A 27,386-nucleotide genomic window follows, 5' to 3' on the forward strand; every position below is an offset into this window, starting at 1 on the left:
AATTATATAGAAAAATGGAGACCTAAAACACAGAACAAAATTATCTGCTTTAGAAATCTGTACTGTTCAAAGACATGTGCCTGCAAAATATTACAATTGCCACCAACCTGGTCACTTAAACTATATAAATTGCCCTTATAACAAATAAATACTTCAAAGAGTTCATGGTTTATGCCTTAAATCCAAGAAAACACTGGGCAATCTAAATATAAGGACAGCTATGCTGGTCTAGCAACTATATCAATATCAACCAAGAGCTGAGAAATGGATTAAGGCCATCCACAGAAATTAAAGTGTTAAATCCCAAAGCACTAATATCTGTGCTAGCTTCATATTGTAATCCATCTATTCTTTATTATAAGCTGGTATACACACACACACACACACACACACACACACACACACACTCACACACACAGAGTGCTGTTGTTGACATTTCTTGCTCTAAAGATACTGCCGTTTCCCCTCTTCAATGTACCTGTTAGTTACACACAAGAAATTGTGGACTTCTCCTAGCAGGAATAGTGGGACTTTTATTTAGTCACAGTAGTTTACCCATGAAAGGAATCAAAGTTCATACAGAAGTCATATAAACAATGATTAGGCAGTGAAATTGCTGTCATGGAAAAAGTGCTTTTGAGAGGACTGAGTTAGCCAGAGTCAAGCTAACACCATGAAATACTGCAAACTGTCAGTTTGGGAGACTAGGCCTAAATTTCTGTTTTCCCAAAATGGAAAAGTCCAGGAAAAAAATATCCCTCATGGGCAGCCCATCAGGAGCTGTCAGAAGCTGCCCTACCACCTAACTTGAGCCAAATATAGTTAATCAGCAAAGGTCCTCCAAATCTGCCGGAGCTATAACCAATTACAAAAGCAGCTATACCCCTGGAGATAGAGCCAAACAATCAAGGGAAAGAAAAGTATATCGCCCACTTCTACCCTAACAGGCTTTTAATTGACCCTGAAAAGCCACACCTCTACCTTCCATCCTGATGTATGGTAGACCCCTGCATGCTGGTTCTACAGAATAAATGTTCTTTGCTATTGCATACAGTTTGAGTCTACAGCATCATTCTTCGTGAATCACTTTGACTGAAGCCATCTAGGAAAGGCTATGGCAAGAAAATGAGTTGTGTTAAGATGGCCCACCATCTTGCATGACTGTGACGCAGAGTCCTGAGAAAATTCATGCCAGTATTGTTTCTTGCTGCGGACATGTCTTTCCTGCCAGGATTACATAGCCTAATGATTCCTGGCCATCAGTCCACCCTAATGGGCAAATTTCCTGCAGGTCAACATGAAGATGAATTTTCATGAATTAATGTTGTTTAGAAGAATTAATGACTTCATAGAATTCCTAGTTTGATTCAAATAATTTTAGGAAGAATGTTTAAGGAGATGGTTTTAATTATTTTGCCAAAAAAAATGAATAAAGTTAGAATCAAGAATAAAATGTGCCCCCTCTTCATAAAGTAGTTGAATAAAGGCTGCATAATAAGGAATGCAATGAGATATTCTAAAGTGCACTATGAATTGAAATAGGCTTGAGACAGATTTGTAATTAAGGAACAACATTCATTCCAGGTCATATTCAAGGATGAAGCCACAGGTGTGCAGTATGATAAAGCAAGGCCATGTGAAACTGTTGTTTGAACTTATGAGCTTATAAAATGCTTTGAACTTACTGTCAACATCCTGCAACTCCCCTTTTGTGTAACATTTTTTCTGTGAAGTAACTTTTCCTTAGAGAACCATTTGTACAAAAAACTATAAAAAGCTCAAACAAGGGCTAGAGAGATGGCTCAGAGGTTAAGAGCACTGACTGCTCTTCCAGAGGTCCTGGGTTCAAATCCCAGCAACCACGTGGTGACTCACAACCATCTGTAATGAGATCTGATGCCCTCTTCTGTGTCTGAAGACAGCTACAGTGTACTGTAGAAAGAAAGAAATCTAATAAAATAATAATAATAATAATAATAATAATAATAATAATAATAAAAACTGAAACAATAAAGGTTGGTGCATTTCTTTTCTGCTTCACCCAGTGTACATGTGTCTCTGTGATTTATTTCTTCCTTTCTTTCCTTTTCTTTCTGGCTCATGGAGAGTTATCAAATTCTGAGATACTCACCTGGCCAACAAGCAGCCCTGAGTCAGGGAGAAAAGGGCCCAATTAACTAAGTTGGTTTTTTGTTTTCCTTATTCCCCTAGTGCCAGAAGTTTCTGGCCCCAGAGAGAGAAACAGTTAAATTGCCAGACACCTGCAGATTTTAGCTTCAGAATAGCAAGAAAGAGTTAAATTGCCCCAATCGCTGATGCCATACTCCACTGCCTTCCTCAGTTAGCTGGATGCCAGAAAAGGTTTCCAGCAGTGCTTCATTCATGATGGAGAATTTGATAATATAGATAAAATTGTAACTTTAAGCACTTTATTGAAGGAGAATCATAAAACATTCATGTATTTAAATGGAAGAGGAAAACCATTACAAGATTAATTGGCTCTAGAACAGATGTCTCTGCTACAACCATAGAAGAATGGCCACATAAATGGCCTGGGATGGACATATATTCAACCCTAATAGGGATGCAACTACTAACTCTAAGGAGAGTAAACAATGTGCTACAAGATTACAATGCATAGGTCCAGAAGCAGGTCTGTTGCCTTGTTACTCAGTGGTCCAACTTTATATCAAGTACTGCCATAGGATTTCTCTCCAGCACAAAACTTTCTGTGACTACAAAGACTAGTGAGATATACAAAGGCTTTTCCACATTGAATACATTCATAGAGTTTTTCTCCTGCATGAGCTCTTTTGTGTATTTGAAGATAACTACGACTTACAAAGGCTTTACCGCACTGAGTACATTCATGTGGTTTCTCTCCAGTATGAGTTCTTTCATGTACTTGAAGAAGACTGCGAAGTGCAAAGCCTTTACCACACTGATTACATCCATATGGTTTCTCTCCAGTATGATGTTTTTCATGGTACTGAAGACTAGCACGACTTGCAAAGGCTTTACCACACTGATTACATTCATAGGGTTTCTCACCAGTGTGAGTTCTTTTGTGTATTTGAAGATTACTACGACGTGCAAAGGCTTTACCACACTGATTACATTCATAGGGTTTCTCACCAGTGTGAGTTCTTTGGTGTATTTGAAGATGACTGGGACTTACAAAGGCTTTACCACACTGATTACATCCATATGGTTTATCTCCAGTATGATGTTTCTCATGGTACTGAAGACTAGCACGACTTGCAAAGGCTTTACCACACTGATTACATTCATAGGGTTTCTCTCCAGTGTGAGTTCTTTCATGTATTTGAAGATTACTGAGACATGGAAATGCTTTACCACATTCACTGCAACAATAGGGTTTCTGTCCTGTATGAGTTCTTTTGTGTACTTGAAGATTACTGAGACGTGTAAATGCTTTACCACATTCACTGCAATCATAGGGTTTCTCTCCTGTATGAGTTCTTTGGTGTATTTGAAGATGACAAGGACTTACAAAGGCTTTACTGCATTGACTACACTCATAGGGTTTTTCTCTAGTATGATTCTTTTCATGTTGTCGAAGACTACGGAAATTTGCAAAGGCTTTACTGCACTGATTACATTCATATGGTTTTTCTCCACTGTGAATTCTTTTGTGTACTTCAAGATAACTTCTATTTACAAAGGCTTTTCCACATAGAGTACATTCATATGGTTTCTCTCCAGTATGGACTCTTCTGTGTATCTGAAGAGAACTGTGACTTATAAATGCTTTACCACATTCATTGCATTCATAGGGTTTCTCACCAGTGTGAGTTCGTTCATGTACTTGAAGAGAACTGGGACTTGGAAAGGCTTTACTACAATGACTACATTCATAAGGTTTTTCTCTAGTATGATATTTTTCATGTTGTCGAAGACTATAGAAATTTGCAAAGGCTTTGCTACATTGATTACATTCATACGGTTTCTCTCCAGTATGAATGCTTTTATGTATTTTGAGATAACTGCGACTTGTAAAGGCTTTACCACATTGAGTACATTCATATGGTTTCTCTCCAGTATGAACTCGTTGGTGTATTGGAAGATAACTTCGACTAGCAAAGGCTTTTCCACATTGACTACACTCAAAGAGTTTCTCAAGAGTATGATGTTTATCATGATTTTGAAGATAATCAGCATTTTCAAAGGCTTTACCACTCTTGGAACATTCATAATGTTTCTCTCCAGTATGAATTCTTTTGTGTATTTGAGGAGAACTACATTCTCTGCAATTGTAGGTTTTCTGGCCCATATGTGTTCTCTGATGTATTTGAAGACAACTGGGACTTACAAAAGCTTTACCACATTCATATGGTTTTTCTCTAGGATGATTTTTTGCATGTTGTGGAAGACTATGAAAATTTAAAAAGGCTTTACTGTATTGATTACACTTATAGGGTTTCTCTTCTGTATAGACTCTTTCATATGTTTGAAGAAAATTGTTACATGCAAAGGTACATTGCTTCTTTCCATGGCCCTTATTCTCACAGGGCTTGTATCCACAATGACGGATGTTATACCTATTAAAGAAAAAAATAACAAACAAAAGATTTTTTACACTGCATTCACAAAAGTGAACTTTTTCTCCCCCACGGACATGTGCTATAGGGGTGTATAGGACACCAACCAGGACATCAACCTTCTTGTTTCCCATAAGTTGTTGCTCTCACTAAACTCTGGAAAGTCACTCTAAGTATAGAATGGCAATAGCTTTACTATGAACTGTTTGCTTTTAAAAAGGCATACACTGGTCCCCTAATCAATGCTTTTTATGATACTCAAATAGGATGAAACTAAATGGATTGACAGTTCTACAATATGGCTCTCAGGACTAAAATGGTGTCATGTTTTAAGATATTATTTGTGTTTTTCTTTAGAAGAATGCTTTGCAAACACAGGTCAGCTACCTGAAATTCAAGTACATGGTCTTTTGAGAATTCACTAATTATAAGTATACTTAAAGCTGTGTTTATTCACACTGTTGATTTTCATTAAAACTTCAAGGTACATTAAAATTTCTATAGTGATACATTTATATTAGCTTGCACATAAAAATTACCTCCAATGTCTTCCAGAATTTTGATAGTGTTCTTCAATATTATGGTCTTCCAATCCATACCCTAAAATAAGTACCAGAAAATTTATGATATATTATTGGATAATGCGCAAATTTTAAGTTAGTATCTCTGATGAACCTGAGAATCATGTCTGAGTATTTATATTTACCACACTCTTCCTCTTTCACAGTAGAAATAAAAGAAGTGCACCAATAACCAAGAAACACTTGACCCCTTGTTTAGAAAGTGAAGGAAAACTCACATTCTTACCTATAGCAGTGAGGTTCCTGCACGTTTCTAGCATCACATCTTTGTAGAGACTCTTCTGGGAAGGATCCAGCAAAGCCCACTCTTCATGAGTGAAGTTCACATGCACATCCTCATAGGTCACTGCAGCCTAAAATGCCCCATATAAGCATATAATAGAAATAGTAAGACTGTATTATAAATGTACATTTCACTGAGAATATATTTACATAATTCTGGGTGCTCCACATATCTATTCCATATCACAGACATTCAAATGCAGTCAGCAAGTCATTTTACAAGTAAACAGAAAAGGAGGATCACACCTCTCATTTCTGGGCCCACTGAATTCCATATGGCATTGCAAGAGAAATGACTACTAACAGACAATACAGAGAGACACTCAAGCAGATCACCGCTATATACGATAGCAAAATTGTATCAAAATCCCTAACTTCAAGAAAGGATGGCCACCTTTAATGCAGACCTCAAGAGGCAGGAATAGCCAACACAGTGACTGCCGAGCCAGCCTACTTTGTGTACTGTTTCCACGACAGCCAGAGAAATCAGTGAAATCCTGTCTCAAAAAGCAAACAAAGGATAGAAAGCGCAACAGCTCACTTGAACTTCCTCCAAACAGTTAAAATTTACTACAGTATGGGGCTAACTTATCAGAAAACTGGAGGGTCCCAGTTCAAAGCATAGGGGGAATACAATATTTCTACTTAGGAATGCATTTGTAATAAGTTACTGACAGATCAAAGACGTCTCAAAAATATTAGCAAATCCAAAATCAAAACCAGAAACAACAGCAAAGAAAGGAACCTAGGAAAAATAGGTCAACTTAAGATCAAATGGGGACATCAATCCCCAACACTCATTTGGAGGCTCCCAACCATTCTTAACTCCAGGTCAACAAGATCCAATGTTCTCTTCTGACTTCAGTGAACACCAGGCACACAAAAGTGATACACATTCATGTATTTGTGTGCATGTATTTGCGACCCACCATATGTGTATATACAAAAGACTCATACACATTTTTTTTTAAAAAGCAAAAGCATACATAAATGTTGGGGGCCAGCCCTGGCAGGGGTCTTCTTTCTTGTTGAAGCAGTGAAAGGGGAAGAGCATTGGTGGAGGGTAAGACTTTGTCTTACAAGATATTTAGGGTTGCTGTATAACAATAAAAAGTTTACTTATCTATGGCTAAGTTACTATGCTATGCTACTGTGCCCACCTGACTTCTGTGTTCCTCTGAGGCCAGAAACTGCAGTTTCTGACACTTAGCACCTCATCCTAAAACAGCAGGAGATAAAGTAAAGGATTCATTGCTAGAGCCTTTTCCTTTTTGTCCCTATGACTCTTGCTTGTCATGCTAGGGGGAAGTCTGGAGCAATAAACTTATATTTCACCAAGAGAAGTGAATAGCATAGTGCTTGAAGAAGGAAAAACTTTTACATAGGCAAATATGCATAAACTTACATAGATTCATATACCGATTGATGAATGTGCATTTATACATTTCCACTCAGGGCCCAGTTTACATGCATTCTCACAATTACATTTCTTACACACACACTTGCATACATTCTCACAATTACATACTTACACACACATCCATACTTACATATGCATATGGAACAAAACACCAAGCACCAGTGCAGAAAGAACCCACTCTGGATGAAAAAGGAACTCCAGGGCTGGAGAGATGGCTCAGTGGTTAAGAGTACTGACTGCTCTTCCAGAGGTCCTGAGTTCAAGCCCCAGCAACCACATGGTGGCTCACAACCATCTTTAGTGTGATCTGATGCCCTCTTCTGGTGTAGCTGTCTTAAGCTACACCAGTGTATTCATATATAATAAATAAATAAATCTTTGAAAAAGGAGCTCCAATCTTTATTACATAGAGAAAGAAAAAGTTTCTACCCTTTTAATGCTACAAGAATTAAACCCAAGTTTGTAAGAAAAAAAAAAAAAAGCTTGTTCCTTTTACTGAGGCTAAGCCTGCCTTGTCATTAAGAAAGGACCTGCTCTGTCTCGTGGTAAGGAGAGGCCTGCCTGCTCCTTCTGCTCCCTCTGCAGCAGCTTCTTTTTTCCTCTTTCCCTCTGCATTGTGCACACTGCTCTTAGTGTTTTATGTTACCTATAGTCTCTAAGTTACTGAACTCTGCATTCTCCCTTCTAATCTTGCTCTCTCTTCCTGCTCTGATGTTCCAATAATGCCCTTACTCTCAATGCCTTTTCTCCCAATGCTATGCCTATACTTCTGAGTTCTTCTGGAGTTCAGTTCTGTCTAAAAGCTTCTCCTCATCTCGGTTCCTCTCTCAGCTCGGTTCTTCTCAGCTCAGGTCTGCTCAGCTCAGTTCTCACTCTTCTCTTTGTCCTCAACATCTTTCAGAATACATGATCACATGTTACAAAGTTCATCACAAGTTCACACAAAAAAATCAAGTCATAAATTAAAATAGAAGTTTACAACAGAGAATGTTTACCTGCATATCCATTAGGAGGAGTTATCTGGCTAAGCATCCATCACCTGTCACAGCTCCACAGGTTCAATGAAGGTTTAAAGCCATAACTAAGTTATTAGTGAAGTTTTGTATAGATAAACCCAGTCAATATTTTATCCTCTGCACCTATAATAAATCATTAGTTCCCTTTTTATGACCTTTGGTTAATTGTTTTACAACCTCTTCGAATGTGCTGAGTAGGAGAAAGTCTAATTACTATCTAAAAGCAACTAACTGGTGACACTTGGGAGACTGGCAGAGTTCTCATTGCAGTTTTGACTATCAGAAAAGGACTTAATAGTGGTCCCACTATAAAAGAGCTTAATAATCACTGATATAATTTTAGGAATTTTTATAGGATCATTAAGACTTAAGAAATCATCTATTTGTCTATATAGCATCACTACAAGACAGTATATCTTTGTAGATCTGCAGAGATCTGCTCCAAGGGGGTGTGCTATTACTTAATGATGGTTACATGTGTTTAATAATAACAGGAAAAGCATTTTAATAGCAGGAATCGTTCCTAAAATTAATCCCTTGCAGCCTTGCTTAATAAGGGTGAAGAGGTTGCAGATTATATAATAATGCGAGCCTGGCCATCTCAGAATGATCACCTGCTAGTTATTATCTTGTCCTGTTATAGCTCCTGACACATAGAGATACAGAGAATGTTAAACAACTGCAGTCCAATGGTTGTGAAGACTCAGTATTAAGGTCAAGAATGCACACCATTCGTTTAAAAAATAAAACCTTCTGCAAAAGTTCAAAACTCTAGATGTGAGTAAAGGTCAATACAAGTGCTTGTGCCAAGAGTAAGTGCATGTGGGTGTCATGCTGCCCAGGGGGAGTGGGAGCAGCTGACCAGGATGATGTGCACAAGAGGACCACATCCTGAAGTTCCTTGCCATCTTTTCCACATGCTTTCCTGAATCGAGCAATGTGTAGCATTCTGGACTAAAGGAAGGAGATGGTGTGGATGTTAGGAGGTGACACACAAGCAGGTAGTGGACCTGATTTGAGCAGACAAGGAGGAATTGATATTGACAATGTTGTCTATACCTCTTTCCGAGGCTGATAACCCAGTGACCACTCCTTGGCACAATCATTTTATGACTACACAGCTGTTTTCTAAGCAGTACCAGGAGGTTGCCATACTGCACCAAAATCTAAAAAGAGAGTGTGCCAACTTTACATTTTCTTGACTTCCAGGAAAATGGCCATTCTCATTATCAGAATAAAAAGTTTACTTATCTAAGTTACTATGCTACTGTAGCATATTACAATTAGATGCCTGATGTGGGGGCAGAGGGGGTTGGAGAGTATCTAGAAAAGGTGTTCAATCCAAGTCACTGGTGAGAGAGACATCATGCAGGATGACAGCTACAATGGTGTGTCTGATGTAGAGCTGAGAGCAGTATTGCTGGACAGAACAATGGAACTGTCCGAGTGAGAGACAACAGTCTACAGATGGTTACATTAAAGCAGAGGAGAAGAGGGAAAGTCTTACCAGTTACAAAAGGAATGTGAACAAAGGAAGATGGTCATGCACCTCAAAATGTTAAAGACTCGTGAAATCGACTTCCCAAACTGTGCCTGTGACTCTAAAAGAAAGGGGCATGTTATCACAGCCATCAGCATTGTGAACTTTAAACTTCCTGGAAGGAATGGTCTTCTGGAGGAAATTTTTTGCTACTGTTGCTTGTAGGCATCAATTAGTACTGGAGCAGAATTTAGAAGACTTTAGCTACTTATGCTCAAAGAAAATCAGAAAATCAAGAAGTCAGTCACACCAACGTTTGTGTTCTTGCTATAGTAGAAAAACCACTGGGCTCTGGAAGTCATCTGAGATTTCTCTTGCTTCTTTTATCTGTGATTTTAGGCAAAGCAGCATCCTTAGATCTGAACTCTCTCTTTTGTAAAAGAGGAAGACTAAGCCAGGTGGTGAATATTCAGAGTCCTCTGGGCTGTAGTTCTGGATGGGAGGTTGAGTCAGGCTGTCAGTCAGTCAACTGTGCTGCTCCAGTCCCACTGGAAAGCCATATTCTCCCCAGTAACTCCCCCCACCCCTTTGGAATATTTTCTAGATGTCAAGTCACAGCAGCAGGATACGGCCACAGCCTTTCTTTGTCCCTTCCCCTTCCCCTTAGCCTCTTAGCCTTTCCATGCCCATGTTAGACAGTAAGCATTAACACAAAAGAAGAGAAAAAGGAAAAACAGTCATTAATATCCCAAACTCCTAGGTGAAATATTACTAATAAGTAAGCTCCTGTGAACTTAACATCTGTGAACTGAGCTGGTAGTGAAAGACCCCCAAAGGGAGCCCCCCTTGCTCAAGTCTCAAGACAGCACGCACCCAAAGACACAGACAACAGTCTTGCTGTAAACACATGAGGCAGTTTAATTTGGCGGAGTGCTCCGGGCCAACACGTGTCTCACGCAGGAGACAGAGAAGTCGACCCCGAAGCTCAGAAGCTTAGGATTTATATAGGCAGAGGTTGGAGAGAGCGGGGTCCCTAGCGCGGCAACACGATCATCTTATTGCGAAAGCAGGAAGCAGATCTGGGGGAAAGGTCAGACTTAATCTCCTGGGAACAGTCCTTGGTTCTTGTTCTCTAGGGTGGATGTTTATCTGAGTTGACCAAATATCTGGTTAAACTCCAACTTTGGTTTCCTGGAACATTATCTGCGGGACACAGTGGGGGCTTTAAGCAAACATCATAAGATCGGGGGCAGGGGTCTGGGCTCATTACTCACTTGAACATGTCTGGTGAATGTCTTTCTCAAGAATTTGCCATGTTTGCCATTGTGTATCCTCACTATCTTTAATGGCCTGCCGGTCCCTGGAATATCTCCTTCTTTCCCCAGCCCATCCCGAGCCCTGGGGCCTAGGGTTAATGAGTCAGCCTGCCCTCCTGCATTTTTAACTGCTTGTGTTGCTTGTGCTCATGAGTCAGACTCTGCTGCTGTAAGTTTTAAACTACTCTAAAATCCACTCTCTCATTCCCTTCTTCTTTCACTGAGTAATTCTAATCTTAGAATTTTGTTTTCAACGTTTAGTAGCATCTCACTCTAGGCAAAAAGACTCGTATTCGGCTCTATCAGAATCTCGGACTGACCGGTACTGTTGTCTCAGTACCATCAATTGAACAGCACCCACCCAATCTTTAACAAAAGCAATCAATCTATTTGCCACACACCGGCCAAAAATCAAAACCAAGCAAATTATCAGTAATGGTCCAGCTAGAGCAGAGAGTAAGGTAAACCATGGTCTCCAGGGAGACCGGGTAAACCATGACTCGAACCAAGCTTGTTGAGCATCTCTATCTTTCTGCCTTTTATCTAGTCTTTCTCTGAGCCTCTGAATGGAGTCTCTTACCACTCCGGTATGATCAGCCTAAAAGCAACACTCTTCTTTGAGGGCAGCACACAGCCCTCCATCCTTTAGGAACAATAAATCTAATCCCCTCCTATTCTGAAGCACCACTTCGGACAAGGAGTCAAAGATTTTTCTAAATTGGTGATGGATTTCTCTAGTATCTCTAAATCTTCATTAATGGCAGTACTGAGAGCGTTAAGGCCCTGTTGTCCAGTGACCAATGCAGCAGCTCCTGTCCCTATTTCAGCGGCAATGCCTGCTCCTAGTAATATAGCTAGAGAAAGGGACACAGGCTCCCGTTTGTATCTTTTAGGTATAAGGTCGAATTCATCTTCAAAATTATCAACAGCATGATAGTAAATTCTGGGGATCAGTTGTATTAACACACAGAAATCTATAGTTGGCCAAAATACACTCGTGGACACACAAGGGGTGAGTCCGGTACTGCATGCCCACCACCGATTGGGTCCTGGTACCAGATAATGAGTGGCAGCTGTCCTAGAACTAATTACTGTTCGGTTACACAAATGCTTATGGGAGGCTGGTGGGGTTCCCAAACAGAGTCCCAATCCAGATACTTCGGTCAAAGTTAGTTTCTTTTCAGTTCCCCGGGAGCATGAGTGATGGGAAGTAGTATTATTGAAAATACCATTCATAGCAATCCCCTCATAGTATGGGGGCGCTATCGTTAAACACAGCCAACGGGATTCAGTAGTGGCTGGACTTGTATCATTTAAAGCATGAAAAGCTCCAATAACCAAATTAAGTAGTCATTGGCCTGTCGAGGGTTCGGGAGGGGGAAAGGAAGTTAGAGAATTCAGAGAAGTAATGGGATCGAAAGGGGTGGCAGTCGCCAACATAGGTAGGGGGTGTACTAGGGGTCTGGTAGGTGGGCCTTATTCTGGAAGAACTCTGTTAGGTCCTACGGGCACTGGAGGAAGACTTGTTAAGGTCAACTTAATTCTAAAGATAAGTCCAGGGTCTTTTCCGGCAGCATCTACTCGCAGTTCCCAGTTGTTTCCTCTAAGCCAGTTCCGGTCTCATTTCCCATGTCAGTGAACCTTTTGACTATGGGATTGCAGTATCTGCCTTTACAAGCCCCTTCGGGGCTGTTGCCATGGGCACACCCATTTTCAGGGTATTTAGAACTATCTCTCTCCCCCTGGTTTGCCTTGTCATAGCTGCTGTTCCTTTTTACCGTAATCAAATCCCAAGTGGAGGTAGGGTTCCAATAAGCCTCACCAGTAGTCGCAAAACCCCATGCAGCACAATAAAAATCAGAGGCCCCTCTGCATTTGTGTTGAAGCTTCCAACTGTGGCCCTGACCAGGGCAAACAGAATTCTGAAGACTGGAGGTTAGCTCGGTAGAACTGCCCCGAGCACCCAAACGTACTTCCTATTCCACCCAGGACACATTGCCTTTCACTGGTGGTTTGGAAAGATCAGTATGGTCGGGGAGATCCCAGGTGAGCGATCTGGCCCCCAATTTACAAATATCTGGCATTAAGTCTGGCCACCAGGTCCATGGAGGGTGTACTGCAGTGATCGACCAGACAGTGTTCCCCTCCTCATTGATCAGCTCCCAAATCTGTTGTATCGGCAGATGGGGGTTGCTGTCCTGATTCACAGTCATGTCTTAAAAGGATTATGAGGGGGTTGCGGATTTAGCTCAGTGGTAAAGCACTTGCCTAGCAAGCTCAAGGCCCTGGGTTCGGTCCCCAGCTCCGAAAAAGAAAGAGAGAAAGAGAAAGAGAGAGAGAGAGAGAGAGAGAGAGAGAGAGAGAGAGAGAGAGAGAGAGAGAAAGAAAAAAGAAAAGGATTATGAGTCTTTTCCAAGATCCACTCATTTGGCTAGCCTCAGGAGGAGCCCTTTTTACATGTGAAGCGAGGAGCCAAGTGGGGATTCCTTCTACCTTGATGGCAGTTGGAGTTATTAACAGTACCAAGTAGGGTCCTTTCCACCGCGGCTCGAGGTTTCCAGCTCGGTGTCTCCGTACCAAGATGGCGTCTCCAACCTCAAAATGATGAGGAACAGAGGGGTCCCCAGCGGCATAAGTGTCTTTCAGCTGTTCCCAAATCTCTTGCCTGACCGCCTCTAGAGCTTTCAAATGGGCTAAAAGAAGGGTAGAAGGCACAAAACTGTCATCAGGATGTGCCACACTTTTTAGGGTTTCGAACAGGGGCGGCGGTGTATTAAACAGTATCTCAAAAGGTGTCAGTCCTAACGGTCCAGGCGTGTCCCGTACCGGAACAAGGCAAGGGAGAGAAGGGCTGTCCCATCACCCCCGCCGGTCTCTAAGGTCAATTTAGTTAAGGTCTCTTTTATAGTTCTATTCATTCTTTCTACTAGTCCTGAGCTCTGGGGTGTAAGTACAATGTAATTTCCAATTTATCCCCAATTGTCTGGCCAGTCCAAGAATCTTCTTGACCACTACATTTGCTGTTTCCTTCTTGGTGGGGAATGCCTCGACCCACCCCAAGAAGGTGTCTATGAAAACTAAAAGGTATTTATTACCGTACCGGGCTGGTTTGACTTCAGTGAAATCGACCTCCCAATAAGTTCCTGGTCGATCACCCCACAAGCACTTTCCTGCATAGTGTTTACTGGTCCCGGCATGAGTGAGGGCACAAGCCCAGCAGTTTTTTACTAGATCCTCTGCTGTTTTCTGCAGTTTAGGGACGTAATAAGGGGACTTTTTGACCAGTAGTGGTGTATATTAGTCAGGTATTCCAACCCCTCTTCTTCTGTGAGGATCTTTTCTCAGGAATCTCCTCCGCCTGTTGGGGCACAACTCTAGCCACTAGAGTCATCGGCCCTTGTGCCGCCTCTTTGGCCGTTTGGTCAGCTATCTGGTTCCCTCTCTCGATGGGGCCAGTCCCCTTCTGATGTCCGGAGAAATGAACAATTGCCACTTTGCGGGACAAATGGATAGCCTCTAACAGGCTGAGAATCTCTTCTTTGTTCTTAATGTCTTTGCCCGCTGGTGTTAGTAGTCCCCACTGTCTATAAATTGCCCCGTGGACATGAGCTGTAGCAAACACATACCGGCTATCGGTATATATATTGATAGCCTTCCCCTCTGCCAGCCTTAGAGCTTGAGTCAAGGCAATAAGCTCTGCTTTTTGGGCCGACGTTCCTTCTGGTAAACTGCTGGCCCCAATGACAGATTTTCCGTCCACCACTGCTGCCCCAGCTCTTCGCTTACCTTCTACCACGAAGCTGCTTCCATCTGTGAACCAGGTTGCACCCCAGGCCATGATCGGTCAGTTAAGTCTGACCGGGTTCCTGTTTCCTCAGTCAATATCTCTTCACATTGATGTACTGGGATTTCGCCAGCCTCGGGTAGCAAGGGTTAAGGATGGTGGATGAAGCGAAAGTTACCCGTTCTGTCAGCAAAAAGCTCTGGTAGTGGGGCATCCGGGCATTGGTCATCCAACGATCTGGTGGTTGTCTAATAATGCTCTCGAGGGTATGGGGGGCCACTACTGTCACACTCTGGACCAAATTTAGCTTATCAGCATCTTTCACCAGCACCGCCGTAGCTGCAATTGCTCGCAGGCAGGAAGGCCATCCACTGGCCTCAGGATCAAGTTTCTTTGACAGATAAGCCACAGGGCGATTCCAGGGTCCTAAAGCTTGGGTGAGGACCCCTCTGGCAACCCCCTTCCATTCATCAATGTACAAGATGAAAGGTTTATTCAGATCAGGCAACGCCAGGGCAGGGGCTTGTAGCAGTGCCTTTTTGAGGGTCTCAAAAGCCAACTGGTGTTCCCTGGTCCAAATGAACTCCCCTCTTTCTTTTTTCAGAGGGTATAATGGGGCTGCCAGGGTGGCAAACCCAGGAATCCAAAGTCTGCAAAATCCCGCGGTCCCCAGAAATTCTCTAACCTGGCGAGGGGTGGTTGGGGTTGGGATCTGTGTCACTGTTCATTTCTGGCTTCTGTGAGCCATCGTTGCCCGTCTCTCAGGGTATATCCCAGATACTTTACTTCAGTCTGGCACAATTGTGCCTTTTTGGCAGAAACCCCAACTCACCTAAATTCGGCCAGGATTTTCTGAGTCCCGAGCTTGCACTCCTCGAGGGTCTCTGCAGTCAGCAGGAGGTCATCTACATATTGAAGGAGAGTCACCTGGGGATTATTAGCTCAGAAAGGGGCAAAGTCCTGATGTAGCGCTTCATCAAATAGGGTGAGGGAGTTCTTGAACCCCTGGGGCAATCTTGTCCACATGAGCTGTCCAGTTTTTCCGATTTCAGGGTCTCGCCATTCAAAAGCAAACAGGGATTGGCTGTTCGGGTGCAACCTCAGACAGAAGAAAGCCTCTTTGAGGTCTAGGACTGTGTACCAAGTTCGTTTAGGCAGCAGTGTACTGAGCAAGTTGTAGGGGTTAGGCACCGTAGGGTGGATGTCTTGTACTCGTTTATTGACTTCTCTAAGGTCCTGGACTGGGTGATAATCGTTGGTCCCTGGCTTTTTCACTGGCATTAAGGGGGTGTTCCATGAAGACTTGCAAGGGACTAAGATTCCCTGTCGCAACAGGCTTTCGATGTGGGGGCGTATGCCCTCTCTTGCCTCTTTGTTCATGGGGTACTGTCAGACCCCAATGAGTGTGGCTCCAGACTTGAGTTCAATTACTATAGGAGGGGCCCGTCTGGCCATCCCCATTCCCCCAGGCCTGAGGAAACTGAATCAGCCAATCTCGTAATTCTTCCGGGGGCTTCTTTTATCTCTTGGTGAAGCCGATATTCTTCCTCTAACTGCAGAGACATCACTAAGGTTTGGGGTGCCTCAGTCCCCCAGGACAACTCTGGTCCGGAGGGGGCAAATGTTATTTGGGCCTTTAGCTTGGTTAGCATGTCTAGTAAGGGCATAGGACACTCTGGAATTACTAAAAATGAGTGGGATACTTGATTTCTCCCGATATCTTCAGTCCGGGAAGAAGTCCAAGGATATTGTTTCTGCCCTGTCACCCCGATCAGCAATGTCTTTTTATCTCTCATCTTTCCCAAAGGTTTATTGAGTACCGAGTATTCTGCTCCTGTGTCAACAAGGAAATCTATGGGGGTCCCCTCCACTCTTAGAGTTACCCTAGGCTCAGGGAGGGGGACTGAGCCCTGTCTCCCCTAATTTTCATCATCTTTTAAAGACATCACCTTTGTTTCTTTCTTGTTGGGGCACTCTCAGGCCCAATGGCCCTTTTCCTTGTAGTAGGCACACTGGTTTTTTTCTAGGTGTGGTTATCTTCTCTGGGTCTCCTTGGCCCCTGCCTTCTGTTGTCGCCCAGGTTCCCTGTCTGTCTGAGCCTGCCTGTTCCCTGACGCCTTCCTTCTCCTACTACTGCGGCCAGTATCCTCGTCAGTCTTCTTTCTTTTCTTTCCTCACCCTCAGTTCTCTATTTCTTTTCTCTTTCTTGCTTCTCTTCCCCGGTCTCCCTCTTATGATAAACTTTCTCAGCCTCTTTTACTACATCCCTGATGGTATAATCTTGCAGTTCCTCAATGCGTTGTAGTTTCTTCCTAATATCAGATACTGACTGTCCAATGAAGGCCATAATTACAGAGGCTCGTTGTACCTCTGACATAGGGTCAAAAGGGGTATATCTCCAGTAAGCCTCCATGAGCCTCCCTAGAAACACTGAGGGAGGCTCAGTTGCTCCCTGCATGACTTCTCTTACCTTCGCCAAATTGGTGGGCCTCCTTGCGGCCCCCCTGAGAACTGCCACTAGAGCCCGTCGGTATATGGACAGTCGTTCCCTACCTTCCGCTACGTTGTAGTCCCAGAGGACAAGTCAGGGGAAATCCGGAGCCCTGGGGCCTAGGGTTAATGAGTCAGCCTGCCCTCCTGCATTTTTAACTGCTTGTGCTCATGAGTCAGACTCTGCTGCTATAGTTTTAAACTACTCTAAAATCCCCTCTCTCAGGAGAATACTTCTTTAGTCCTCCACCTTGGGTTTTTGTTATGCTAACCCTCTGCATATCTGCCAGGCCTCCTTTACCTGGAAAATGGCAGCTTCTGTCTCAGCAGTAACTGAGGGTGCACAGAAACTGGGCTCTGGGAAGGAGACTGAAGAGGGTGGGTCCTGGTAGCAGCACTTGGCCAGCTGCTGACAAGATGACAACTTGGTACGGTGCCCCTCCCTCTAAGCTGGTGAGCTGGGCTTCAGTTTTCCCAGGCCATGCACACTCTTAGTGAAAGATCTCTGTAGGGAGACCCTCCCTCAAATATCGAGAAGTCTCGGACCCCAGACACACAAGGGACCAATCTTGAATGTAATACGCAAAAGGTGGGGTTTATTACAGAGATCTCTGGATCAACACGTATCTCACGCAGGGGACAGTGGTGTCAACCCCAAGTAGCTGGGAGAAGGGCCTTTTAAAGGAAGAGGCTGTGGGGAGATGGGGGGACAAGTTACAGGATTGTCCAGTTGTTTTATAGCTCCAGGAGATAAGGGGACGCCAAAAGGTTTTATAGTCCTCTGGTTCCTGGAACAGAGCTACTAAATCAGGAGAAGGGTCGGGTCCTCATTGTTAACTCTCATCCTGTCAAGGTAAATGTTTGTCAGAGTTGATGAAAGCATCTGCATCTGCCAGAATGCTCTCTGCAGGATGAAATGGCTGGAGGGCAAAATGGGGCTTAAACAAACATCATAGGGGCAGTCCAGAACCCATTACTCATTTACTCACGATAGAGTCTGTACCAGTTCTCCTGTATTTTTAACAACCTATCTTCCTGAGTCAGATCCTGTCGCTGAGTTTTGAGCTAATTTATTTTTAGCCAATTTAAAACCCTATCTCTCATTAGTTTATTTGAGAAAAACTATTTGCATTTTCACTGCAGTATCTTGCATTTTTTTTGCAATTTACATAATGTGGAGAGAAAATGCAGAGACCACCCAGGTTCCAGTGTTTCCTCAGTCCCTGCTCTAGAGCTTTACCACTCTAAGACTGTTTGGTAAAGTCATTTACTGTAATTAACTATAACATATTCTTTTAAATAATTTGATTTATTGATAAAAAAGGGAGTAATGCTTGACATGCACAAAAACCTAATTCCATCAGACAAAAATATGAAAATAAAAAATACAAGACAAAAACAATAGTTTAACAAGGAAAAGCAGCTGCTTCTGTTTTATACTGCACTTCTCAGGGATGGAGTCTAGAATGGTGGAGATGGTGTGGGTGCACGAGAAAGAAGCATGGGGCTCAGTTTGAACCAACATCTGCCTATCTCTTCATTTCATCCCTCTGCCCCTGCAATTTTCTCCCAAAAGATAAAAATCTGGTTGTGAAAGCTATACTGTGTCACAGTGTGTCACACAATATACTCTTCTGTCCACACAATTTACCTGCAAATGTTCACTACAATTGGTCTGGTCTGAGGCCTCTGGCTACTGCTGTGCTATAAACACTGGATACTCACCAGGATTCCCCTTGGAATTGCCCTGTGTCATGGAGATTCTGCAGCTTTGGATCTGCAACAGAGGCCCCTCCATGACCTCCAGCAGGTCATAGATGAGGTAGATGTTGAGGTCAGCGAAGGTCAGCGAACTCAGAGCCCCAGATCCGTGTCTGGGTGACAGCTGAGTTGGTCAGACCACCAACTCTCCCACATTAACTACCACCAAGGCAAGGTCTGCAACACTTCCCCACAAGACAACCCAACGACACAGCAGGCAGCGATCAAGGCTAAACCTCCCACTCTCTGCACTCTAGGCCGGATGACCCACACCCGCACCAGGGCTAGACTTACTGTGCTACTCAGGCCAGGCACAGGGCCAGCCCTCCCCAGTGAGGTACAGATCCAACACATCTGCCACGCACAAGTGACAAGGGCTGAGAGGGGTCGGGCATCTCTCCATCACCCATACACCACATAGCAAATGAGGGGTGAGGTCAGCTCTCCCACACTCATGCCCTCGGAGCTAGCTTGTCCAAGTGCCCAGAAGGGCCAGCCTCTACTATGCTGTCCAGACGAGGTGTGGGGCTGGCTCTCCCATGTGCTAAACAGGTTTCAGGTATAACTTTCACCAAAAGAACATACTTTAACAATGACTGTCTCAAAAGTAACCACTTATGTTTCTGATAGATGATTAAAAGAAAAAAAGATTCAAGGTCTAAGAATAAAAAATTTAAATAAGTTTTAAGGACCTCAAAAATGATTTAAAATGTACAGAAATAAAAAAAAAATGTTTCAGGGGCTGGGGATTTAGCTCAGTGGTAGAGCGCTTACCTAGGAAGCGCAAGGCCCTGGGTTCGGTCCCCAGCTCCGAAAAAAAGAACAAAAAAAAAATGTTTCAGATTTCTTTCCCTTCTGTGCTGTTATTACTCTGAGATTTCAGAAGTTCAAGATTTGATGGAGCACGGACTCCTTATTACTCAGTCACAAGCTCAGGATTTTCAGTCTTCTAGATATAACTTAAAGATGTTTTCCATCAGACTCTCTCCAATCTATATATCTGGCTCTCTAAAAAACACTCATGCCTTTTTAATCTAAAGGTATAGTTTTTACCAAGACCCAAAGACATGAGTCTACTCCTGCTGTCTTTTTTTTTTTAAAGATTTATTCATTTATTATATACAAGTACACTGTAGCTGTCCTCAGACACACCAGAAGAGGGCATCGGATCTCTTTACAGATGGTTGTGAGCCACCATGTGGTTGCTGGGAATTGAACTCAGGACCTCTGGAAGAGTAGTCGGGTGCTCTTAACCGCTGAGCCATCTCTCCAGCCCTACTCCTGCTGTCTTACAGACGCCTGTTAACACTTTTTCTATCAGGTTGATATCAAACAATGGTAATGCTAATACATCTCCTCTTGTAACTAAAAATTCATGTAAGCTTTGGGGAATCAAAGAAGTCATAAGGCTTGGACCCACCTGTCACATGTTAAAGGGACTCAATGTAAATGCAGTCTATATTTCTACATCTGTCTATTCGTGTAAATTCAATTTTCCCCTAATCTTGGGATTTCCCTATATCTTAACTAGGGTTTTACTGCTGTGAAGACACAACATGACGAAAGCAAATTGCATAAAAGCATGGCAATTTGCAGGCAGACTTGGTGATGGAGGCACAGTAGAGTTCTCTATTTGATCCTCAGGCAGCAAGGAAACAGAGACACTCCACACTGGGCAGAGTCTGAGCAAAGGAGACCTCAAAACCCATCTCCACAGTGACACACCTCCTTCAACAAAACCACATCTTCTCCAAGAAGGTCACACTTCCTAAAAGTGTCATTCTTGAAGTGAAAATTCTAGTTGTGTCATGTGATGTAGATTCGTGTTATTTTGCTGAAGCAAGTCCCTGGAGAGGACACGTGATGTTTGGAAAGAGTATAATTAGAACCCAAAAGACAGTGACAAGCACTTGCATTGCTAGCCATGTAATGCTTCACTGGTCTTGCCTCCTCGCTGATCTTCACTTGTTGAAGCACGGCAGAGAACTTCTGTGTAACTCCTATTCTTGTCTCAAAAGCCAGAGGCACATGGCCAAAGCAGCCAAGTTCTGCTGCTTGCTGGTTCTGGAACATGACCACTTCATTCAATTACATCTTTACTGGCTTTCTGTTTTTCCATGATTTCCTTCACTGCTTAACCTTGGCAGTCTTAGAACTTTCACTACAGACTAGGCTGAACTTGAACTCAGAAATCTATATGCCTTTGTCCCCTTGAGGGCTAGGATTAAATGCACATAGTGCCACACCTGGACCTAAGCTTTTCTTTACCTGAAACTTGCTCTGTAGACCAGGCTGCCTTGAACTCAGAGATCTCCGTGCCTCTGTCTCCTGAGTGCTGGGATTAAAGATGTGTACTACAATTACTGGACCTCAGTTTTTCTTAATAGATCTTTATAAGCATAGCCACTGTATCTTAAGATCTGGATTAAAGGCTTGTGTGGATCTGAATCAAAACAGTGCCAGCCCATCTCAAAATCCTGATCAAAAACCTCTATTTTTCAAACTCCAGATCTGGATCAAGGCATGAAATCTTTCTTGATCAATATCTGGACCACTGGTTGTGATGATTTGTATATGCTTGGCCCAGGAAGTGGCACTATTTGGAGGTGTGGCCTTGTTGGAGTAGGTGTGTCACTGTGGGCACCAGCTTTAAGACCCTCAGATCAGCTGCCTGGAAGCCAGTCTTCTCTTAGCCTTCAGATGAAGATGTAGAACTCTCAGGTACTCCTGCACCATGCCTGCCTGGATGCCGCCATGTTCCAGCCTTGATGATAATGCACTGAACCTCTGAATCTGTCAGTCCCAATCAAATGTTGTCCTTATAAGAGTTGCCTTGGTCATGGTGTCTGTCCACAGCAGTAAACCCTAAAACACTGATATAGCCTCCATTTCTGGATGGTCACACTGTATATAGTCACATTAACAACTGAAAACAGCCATCTTAACTATCCCCTGTTAACATGACACACAATCGTATTTCGGTATGTCTAAATGAAAACAATGACCAGGTCATAACAATGCCTAACCTGATCTAACTGTGCCTTAGACAACAACAAAGGCATAAACAATAAGCTTAGCTAGGTTTGATCATGCCTGAGGTCATCACTCCCTTAATTCCATTTAATATCTTCACTCTCTTTATCTGCTTGAACACAGGACTTAGCTCCATTCCACTTCCTGGTGCCGCTTTAATCCTTGAACCATTCATTTTGTATCTGTCCTTGTTCATATTGTCCTTTGCAAATGTTCTCTTACTAAGAGTGAATCACAGGACAGAGTCTACACTAGGCTTTTTGAGATTTCCTTTGCCAAAGTAATTACTCTAAATCTCTTCACCTTAGCCTCAGGCAGACTCTTCAGACAGGCAAAAAGCAGCCACAGTCTTCACCAACATATCACAAGAAGAATGTATAAGAAACATATTAAAATCCCTCCCTTCTGAAACCACTTGAGCCAGTCACCCAGAGCTGAAATCATGCTTAACACCACTGTCTTCTATGCTTCTACTAATATTAAGTCCAACTTAAAGCATCCCACTGCTTTTCTAATCAAAAATTCCAAGCCTACATCTCTCAAACAAAAACATGTCAGGCCTATCACAGCAATACCCCAGTCCCTGGTAGCAACTTCCTAGTTAGGTTTTTACTGCTCTGATGAGACTATGAATAAAGGAACTCTTAGAAAGGACATTCCATTAAGAAGGATAATGGTTTCAGATAATGGTCTTGCTGCTGGAGGTGCAGCACAGGGTGCTACAGCTGAGCCTCAGGGAGCAAGGAGAACTCTGTTCCGCAGGCAGCAGGAGGACACAGTGATTCCACACTGAGCAGAGCTTGAGCACAGGGGACCTCAAAGCCTGCCTACACATGACACGCTTCCTCCAACAAGGTCAATCTATTCCCACAAGGCCACACCTCCTAATAGTGCCACTCCTCATGGGCCAAGCAGTCAAAAACATGAGTCTATGGGGGGTTATACCTATTCATACCACCATGGTCCCCTTTCCCAATTACAGGACATTTTAACTTCTGTCCCTAGTCTACATTTCTCTCAGCAGATTTGCACTTGGTTGAAAGACACCAAACAGGGAGCATCTGCAGCCTGCAGTTCTGGACTTGCTGAAAGCTGATATAAAATAGTGCAGCTAGGGGTTGGGGATTTAGCTCAGTGGTAGAGCGCTTGCCTAGCAAGCGCAAGGCCCTGGGTTCGGTCCCCAGCTCCGAAAAAAAGAAAAAAGAAGAAAAAAATAGTGCAGCTAATACAGCTGTTCCTTATCCCTTTGGAAAATGCCCAATTGCCTAGATTTGACTCCTTGGTCCTGACAGCAGACACCTCAACTTCAGGGAGAAGGATTACAGAAGAGAGTACATCAGCCCTGCCCCCTCATCAACCTAAAACCACCAAGTTAAAAATAAATTCCCTTTGGGGAAACTTGGTGGGACTGGAAGGCATTCCTTCCCTTTGTCCTTCTCCAGATTAGGAATACTCCTTACCAAGGAGGTCTGACCCCCTACAAAATAATGTTCGGAAGAGCCCCCTTCTGTGCAAACATGACATCTGCCTTGACGGCTAAAGTCATCTATTTTTGCCCTACCAGTCAGTACAGGCATTACAGAGGACTCAGGACACACTGTATCTGCTGGTCTGTCATCTGCATAACCTCCCACCAATGAAGCCTCACTACCTGGAGACCTCATGCAGATCACATACATCAAAAAGACACTCTTGACTGTCCAGTGGAAAGGTCCCACATTGTACCATTCCCACCACTCTCAAAGTCAACAGCATTTTCCCCTGGGTACATCATACTCACCTAAAGCCAGTCCCAGACAGAAAACCCAAGGCAGATACTAGACCAAAATGAACCATTCAGCCAGACCCCAAGGGCTCTACAAAGATAAGACCCAAATTTAAAATAGACCTTTGTACCACCAAGGAGAAATAACAGAGGCTGAAGAAAGGATGGGGGAAGGGGGGAGTAATGCTTGCCAGACAAAAAGGAAGTCCACCTGGCCCACTAGTGATCATTGAGGATGCTAGGCTAGATCTGGGCCCCAAAAGGGAAGAACACAGAGAAATCCAGATGGGATAAAACTTCTCTTGTGTAGTCTAAGGGCACAGAACCCTACCACAAGCCCTCTCAGGCATTTGGGACTCTCTCCCACCATTTAAGATAAGACACAGAGTTGATGTGGGGGCTTCAGGCATAACAGACAAATAAAAACCCAGGGATAAAGTTCGTTATTCAGAAATTAATTGTTCTGGTTCTTCAAAACCGATGGGACCTCTGATAAAACTAGAAAACTACCTAGATTCCTACGTTGTCTTTCTTGAAAACCAGGGGGACAGTCAAAGCAAATCTCCAGACTACAGGTGGGCTACACCTGCTCTGTTTTAAAGAAGGCCTTCGCATGACCCTAGGGGAAATCTGTTGTTTTCATGCTAACCACTCTGGGGTTATTAAAAACATGCTGGCTAGAAGAAAACAAATTCCTTGATAGAGAAGAAGAAAAGAGAAAGCTCTAAGTGGTTTGAATCTCTACTCATCTAGTCCCTGTCCTATGTTCCTCATTAGTCTTACAGAATCCCTAACGTTGTCACGTTTTATCTTACTCTTAGCTCCTTGTATTATTAAGACATGGTTTGTGCACAGTTAAGCTCATCTTCCCGAGGATCCAATATTAACGCCTCTACTCTGAAACAGAAAATCAAAGACTGGAAACGGGTAAAAAGATGGGGTGTAAGGGGCTGGGGATTTAGCTCAGTGGTAGAGCGCTTACCTAGGAAGCGCAAGGCCCTGGGTTCGGTCCCCAGCTCCGAAAAAAAAAAAAAAAGAACCAAGATGGGGTGTGGGGGCAGGGGGGGAAATGGCAGTTAGGAACAAACAAATGAGGCTTCTAAGTACTGCCGTTTTGTTTTCAGACTCCATTTTGGTCATAAGATGAAATTAAGTTCAAACTCTAATGTTGTGGGGGAGCTGAGGAATTTCCAGAGATCTAGGCAGCTCCTTCCCTATTGATCTACTCCCGGAAGCGTGCTGATTGTCAGATGTCACATGGCTGCATGATACAGTTCCAGCTTTGGGAGCACATCAATGTACGCAATGAATCTCTGGCTTTCCCGTACACAGATGGACGACATGGTTTCATGGTTTTGTCTTTTTCTATACCACATTTGAACCCAAATACCTTTGTAAAAATTTCTGGGAAAGGGATCGAGGACATTACTAGAGAAGGAAATGGCTCTGATGTCTATAAGAACAAATTACTCAATCCTGGCCATTCAAACAGTCAACCCAGGCATAACGGGACACGGGGTTCTGGGTGTGGAAGCCCTGCCTTAACCGTTCTCCGGGAAACCAACTCATGATGATTAAGTTGCACCAGGAAGTATTTGAAGCAGAAAATGTTCTTGAAAATCCTGAAGTTTTAGTCATTAATAGAATTGAAGACCCCAAGGAAACGGAAAAATGGGCCTAGGTCACTATGGATAGGGATGTTCTAGAAAATACAAGGGACAGGATAGGGGAAAAAAAATAAATGGATCTACTGGATTAGGGAGCTGACCTTCCTGGAAAGACTGGGACATACTGACTTGACCCCCTGACATCATCTGCCCTAGGAAATTAGGGTACAAGTTATAAGAGATGGGATTTGGGATTGGAAAGGAGCCTGGAGGAAGTTGCAAGAGGAATGAATATTGCATATGGAGAAAAATTGAAAAATATTATAGAAGTAGATATTTGGATGAGCTTAACGAAGAGATGGTACAAATTTCAGACAAGTTAAAAATATAAACATTATCCTGACTGTTTAGCCTTTCTTTTTCATGCTAATGTTGTAGCCGCATCGCTTGTGACTTGGAGGCTTTTCTGAGAGTTAAAAGTTAACGTATAACTCACCTTAGCAGACACTGAACTGTGTTTGTGTGCGCACCATGCTTCCTGGTGGCATAGTTACACGGGATTTCTCAGGAAAACTAATATGCTTGCGGAAAGTAATGGCTTTTGGTTATGTATTATTGCATAACAAGGAAGTGTGTAACAAATAAAAGCGTGAGGTGAGCTTAGAGAAAAAGAGACAAACCTGAAGGCTGTCCCTGAGCTCAGCTTCTGAATGACTATGAGTCACCCATCAGCTTGAGCCTGCATCGTTGCCTGAGACTCTTGACTTCATGCTGATCCAATCCTTCCATTCTCAGGAACCCCCAAACAACTGAGGCTGGTCCTCAGCGACTGTTCCTAGCCACAAAAGTACAAATGATGTTGACGGTGGCCACAGTGGCACCAAACACTGTGGGATGGGTGCTATTGTATCAGTCATTAACCCCAAGCACACCTGACCAATCTCACCTCTGAGACACCTCCCAGACTCCCAAACACAAGACTTTTAACCAAACCTCAACCACCTAAACACACGGTTTTCAGCCCGTGAATGGGCACACTCACATGTAAAACTGTGAAAGTCTGTCAAGTTTAAGCTCTGCAGTTAAGACTTCTGCTCTAGTCAAAGACCTGGGTTTGGTTCCCAGCACCAACGATCCTGGTGGAGGGCATCTAATGGCCTCTCTGGTCTTCTACGGGTGCCAAAAAGCAAGTGATGAACACACATGCACAGAAGCAAATCACTCCTGTACAGGAAACACGGACCTCCATATCTCTTATACGTCAGTCACCATGGATAAAGTGGTCAGAAATACACAGAAATGAGACAAATATCTGTAGCCAAATCTGTAACATTGTACTTAAAAGAAGCAAGGAACTCAATCAAAGGAGAGGAATTCCAAGATTGTAGACAAGAAGTCTCAGTATTATTTCAGGACACAATCTAAGCTATAGATTCAACAAACGTCCAAAAAAAAAAAAAAAGAGTCTAACGATTACTACAAAGAACAACAGACAACCGATGACAAAAGGTCATCATGAATGACAACATGAACAACACAAGACTGAACAGACACCACAGTGACACCATCTGATTTCAAAACTCTCCTACACCTGCAACAAAGACTGTGCTGCTGAGAAACAATAAAGAGATCAGCAGAACATGAGAGAGCACTCTGAAACAGACACACAGTTAATGTAGGTAACCCAGTAAGTCTGGCATCTACATGCGAATGTGTTAATAAGGCAGATTTTACACCTGCGCAGAGTTAACTGCAGACGGATCCTACACCTCAATGTCAAGTGCCAGGGGAAGAACTTGTAGAAGACACCAGAGAAATTAGAGCTCTGCCAGTCAGAAAATCTGCCGTCCCTGACGTGAAATCCACGCATGCGCTTGCGCTGACTGTTGTACTGCAGTTTGCGGACACCAGGTCCCGCTTCCCACGTTGTACGCAAGCGCAGTCAGGGGAACCAAATCATTGAGAGGTCCGGGTTCCGTCTGGGAAGTGCAGGGACCACAAGGTGAACAAAGGGATCACGCAGGGCGCCGCAGGTTCCCGCAGCCCGAGACAACCCCACTCGGGCTCCCGCGGCTCCGCCCCGCGTGTGAACGGCGGCCCCGCTCACCATTGCGCGGATTCCGAGCTCGCCCGCTCTCCTCACAGCTCCCAGCAGCCGTTGAAAGAGCTGCGCGCGGAACCACGAGAGCCTCCCTCAGACTCACAGCCAAACCTGCAGCATCCTAGGACGGAAGTGTCCGCCTCCGTCCTGACTGGCAGTCCGAGTCCCGGCTCTGATTGGATAATGAA

At 43.5% G+C, this 27,386-nt stretch overlaps 1 protein-coding gene across 5 annotated transcripts; it reads right to left on the minus strand.

The window, feature by feature from the left end:
- Nucleotides 1–2,415: 2,415 nt before the first annotated feature.
- Zfp873 (zinc finger protein 873) lies at nucleotides 2,416–27,326 on the minus strand. 5 transcript variants are annotated; one of them, XM_087555293.1, is made up of 7 exons: nucleotides 27,205–27,326; nucleotides 15,274–15,346; nucleotides 14,444–14,624; nucleotides 13,151–13,350; nucleotides 5,370–5,496; nucleotides 5,102–5,162; nucleotides 2,416–4,562 (listed from the first exon to the last, which is right to left on the minus strand). In XM_087555293.1, the coding sequence occupies exons 3-7, from the start codon at nucleotides 14,493–14,495 to the stop codon at nucleotides 2,690–2,692; spliced, it is 2,313 nt and encodes a 770-aa protein (XP_087411419.1). In that variant the 5' UTR covers nucleotides 14,496–14,624; nucleotides 15,274–15,346; nucleotides 27,205–27,326; the 3' UTR covers nucleotides 2,416–2,689.
- Between the last annotated feature and the right edge of the window lie 60 nt (nucleotides 27,327–27,386).

The sequence above is a fragment of the Rattus norvegicus genome, chromosome 7, assembly GCF_021556685.1.
Source record: "Rattus norvegicus strain SHRSP/BbbUtx chromosome 7, alternate assembly SHRSP_T2T, whole genome shotgun sequence".
Taxonomy (NCBI): Eukaryota; Metazoa; Chordata; class Mammalia; order Rodentia; family Muridae; genus Rattus; species Rattus norvegicus.

What these genes read in the sequence shown, in the direction of transcription:
- Zfp873 (XM_087555293.1), bottom strand. Translation starts at nt 14,495, where the DNA reads ATGGCCTGGGGTGCAACCTGGTTCACAGATGGAAGCAGCTTCGTGGTA. An exon ending in TAACTCCAACTGCCATCAAG is followed by an intron (nt 5,497 to 13,150) that starts GTAGAAGGAATC and finishes GGGGCATTTTAG; the next exon opens with GCTGCAGTGACCTATGAGGA. An exon ending in AATTCTGGAAGACATTGGAG is followed by an intron (nt 4,563 to 5,101) that starts GTAATTTTTATG and finishes TTTCTTTAATAG; the next exon opens with GTATAACATCCGTCATTGTG.